At 40.4% G+C, this 3,270-nt stretch overlaps 1 protein-coding gene across 1 annotated transcript in view; it reads left to right on the top strand.

The window, feature by feature from the left end:
* LOC104500828 (protein arginine N-methyltransferase 8) overlaps positions 1 to 3,270 on the top strand; it is a 31,146-nt gene that overhangs the window by 2,950 nt on the left and 24,926 nt on the right. The window contains exon 2 of the mRNA XM_010144547.1: positions 1,351 to 1,506. Within this exon, the coding sequence (XP_010142849.1) occupies positions 1,351 to 1,506 (156 nt within the window). The remainder of the gene's footprint in view (positions 1 to 1,350; positions 1,507 to 3,270) is intronic.

Below are 3,270 nucleotides of genomic sequence, written 5' to 3'. Positions count from 1 at the left end.
GCGGTTCAGTCAGTTTTCAGTCCACTTCACTGCCCATTTATGTAGTCCATATTCCATCAGTTTTTCAATGAGAATGTTTTGGGAAACAGTGTTGAAAGTCTTGTCAAAATCAAGATAAACAAGCATCCACTCACTTCCCCTCATCCACAGAGCCCGTTGCTTCACCATAGAAAGCTATCAGTTGGACAGTCATCTCCAAATCCATGCTGAACACTCCAAATCACCTTCTTGTCCTTAATAGGTTTGGAAAGAGTTTCCATGAGAGTGTGCTCCATCAACTTTTCAGTGTTGTTGGACTGTTCCTCTGCCTCTTTCTTTGCCTGATACCAAACCATGCTTTATGATGACAAAATAGCCTTTTATTCATCTACAGTTATTGAGTACATATAGTCTCCTGCCAAGACAGGTAAGTGAGCAACTGATATATGTAATAATGTAGTGCACTAGTGCTTCATACGGCTGGGCAGTGAACTTACGCTTTTAATCCTGAAATTCAAGAACTCATGTGCCTGCTTGCTTAAACTATGAAATGATGGCAGCAGCTTAGGCAAAAATTCTAGACCTAACAGAAGCATTTTGAGAAAATTAAAAGTGCGCATTGAATGGCCTACGATTCTCTTTAAAATGGCACTTGGATCTTGACCTCAGTGTTCTTCATTGGTGTAGTTTGACTGATAATAGGGACACTTGAGAGTGAGGTGTCAGTGGGTTGGAATGCATGTACTGCTACTATCAATGAAGCAAAAATCAGCACCTGAGATTGACAATCTAAAATAGTGAGATAGTGGTCTAGGTAACACATTAATATCTTCTGGAAATTGGTCATGTAAACGAGCGAATGGAAGAGCAGTAAGGGAGGACCGTAGAGCACAGTATCCCTAAGCTCTGCTGTGGACTTCCTGCATCACTTTGGGCAAGCTATCAAGACTGCAGTCGTAACGGTTTATGGAATGTTTTCTTGTGTGTTCAAAGAGGAACCTCGACATGTCCCTCTGCTGAGGCTTTAGGTTGTGTATGATTTAGGGAGAAAAGGAAAGCTTGGATTTCTGAGTGACTTCTGTCTCTGTCCAAAGCAGAGTTGTGGTTAGATTATGCTCTGATTGTCAACAGTGAAATAATATTTAGAGAAATGAAATTGTACAAAAGACATCATGCTGCTTCTAAATAATTCGGTTCTAGGTCACTAGCATTTTACGGTTGCTTTGATCTCGGCACCCCAAAGTAACTTAAAGAACTCTTTAGGTTGTGTGTTAATAATGCTTAAATTAGAATAAGGGAATGCCTTCAGCAGCAGTGTTGAAGGAATATAAGCATTTCAAGAAATAACACAAAGCTTTTTTTTTATCGCAGGAAATGTTAAAGGATGAAGTGCGCACATTAACCTATAGAAACTCAATGTATCACAATAAACATGTTTTTAAAGATAAGATTGTCCTTGATGTTGGAAGTGGCACAGGAATCCTCTCTATGTTTGCTGCAAAGGCAGGAGCCAAGAAGGTGTATGGGGTAAGAACAATTTCTCTCATATTTTGAGCTTGTTTGTGCATTTTGCCTGAGAATTTGGCTTGGTGATTTACGTTTCCTTACTTGCCTTGGTTTGAAATTCTCTCCAAGCTCTTGTATGGCTTGATTTACAGTAACTTGAGTGGAGTTGTGTTGCTTTCTGTAACTTGCAGTAGCATGCCTTGTCAAAATTGAGATATAATGTCTTTTCTCATGTGGAATCTTTGGTGATCTGCTACGTATCCACATTTCTTCTTGGCTGCAAAAAAATGTTCAAGGGACTCACTCCTACTCAGAAGGGTCAAAAGAACTATCCTGCTTTTTTTTAAGTTCTGCAACTTTGCAGTCTTGGAAGCTGATTTCTTTTCCCTGTGCATTACAACTCAGCAAATCATGCAAGAAAGCATGTGCCTATTTTCTGCACCAACAATAAGGCTTTTGAGAGGCAAAAGGTCATGATTACCTTAAATACATTGAAGAAAAGAGCATGAATGGAGATTCTCTGTGGATAATTCATGAGAGAGAGCATAGATTTGCTTCCTAAGTATATTCAGAGTTATTTGTACTGATTCTAAAATGACAATTTCATTTTGCTTGGGACTTCTGTCTGCCCTGTAGAGAAAACACAAGATAGAAAAGGGGAACTAGCTTCTAATTCTCTGTGTTCTTTGACAAAATTGTTTACTGAAACCTAGTTGGATACATCTGTGCCTTTGAAGACACTGATGTCACTGAGCATCTGAACTGTGCGTCTTTTACTGCTGGTAGTGATACATGAAATGCAAGTACTCCTGTTCAATTCTCAGGCTTATATTTTCAAAATCCAGTGTTAATTCTGAGTGCCTCATCTGAGTATCAAACTCAAGCATGGAAGTATAGATGGCTGAAATCAGAAGGTGATGACAAAAGTTTTGGAGTTTAAGCATGAGACTTAACATAACGAACTGGCAGGTAGAATGTATTTCTCGTAAACCAAGTACACAATTTGTTATCTCAGAGCCTCAGGGAGAATAAACCTGTGGCCTCGTCTGATGCAGGAATGAAGGTCTCATGCAAGGATGTTGCAGTGCTGCAAAAGTATAAGCGTATACCAAATTATAATGCTGTGCTCCCACCTTCCTATCTCCCACATCCCTGGCCATATGGTCTTCCTCCTTCCTTTGTGCTGGCACCGTTGCTTATCTGATTCTACACTGAGCCAGCTCACTGGCAGAAAATTCACCCAGCAAAAGAAAAGTAAATACTTTTCCACAGGTTTGTTGGTGGTGTGTTTTTTTTCCACTTTGGACGTCTTTACAGTTCGGATTGTACCTCAGGCATTTATAAAGCTCAGTGGGACATCAGTGGCAGCTCACCCGTGGACTGTTCAGCAGTGAAGCGGGGAGGAGTGCTATCCAGGAAACTTAGCTCTCAAAGGAATTCTCTTAGGTGTGAAACTCCTTTGCTATAGCCTAAGAATTTCAACCTTGTCACGTGATCTACCCCACCACGAACCCTGTCACACAGCAAGCTGCAGAGTTATTTCTGTTGGAAAAGCAGAGATGTCACAGATCCGGCAGTGGCAATCTTACAGTCAAATCCAGACGTTATGGCCCTATTGGCAAAGAGTGCCAATGGAAACTGTGAGTGTTCCTTTTAAAAAGCAAACATTTGCCATGAGTTATTACATAGAGCTGAGATGTTCAAGCTTCTTCTCGACAGTTAGATGTGATTTTTCAAATAGCATGATGTGGGGACTGTTGACAAATGTGGAGTGTTGGTTTTCTG

The sequence above is a fragment of the Buceros rhinoceros genome, unplaced genomic scaffold (assembly GCF_000710305.1).
Source record: "Buceros rhinoceros silvestris isolate BGI_N320 unplaced genomic scaffold, ASM71030v1 scaffold12051, whole genome shotgun sequence".
NCBI lineage: Eukaryota > Metazoa > Chordata > Aves > Bucerotiformes > Bucerotidae > Buceros > Buceros rhinoceros.
This window is presented reverse-complemented; position numbering and strand designations above follow the sequence as displayed.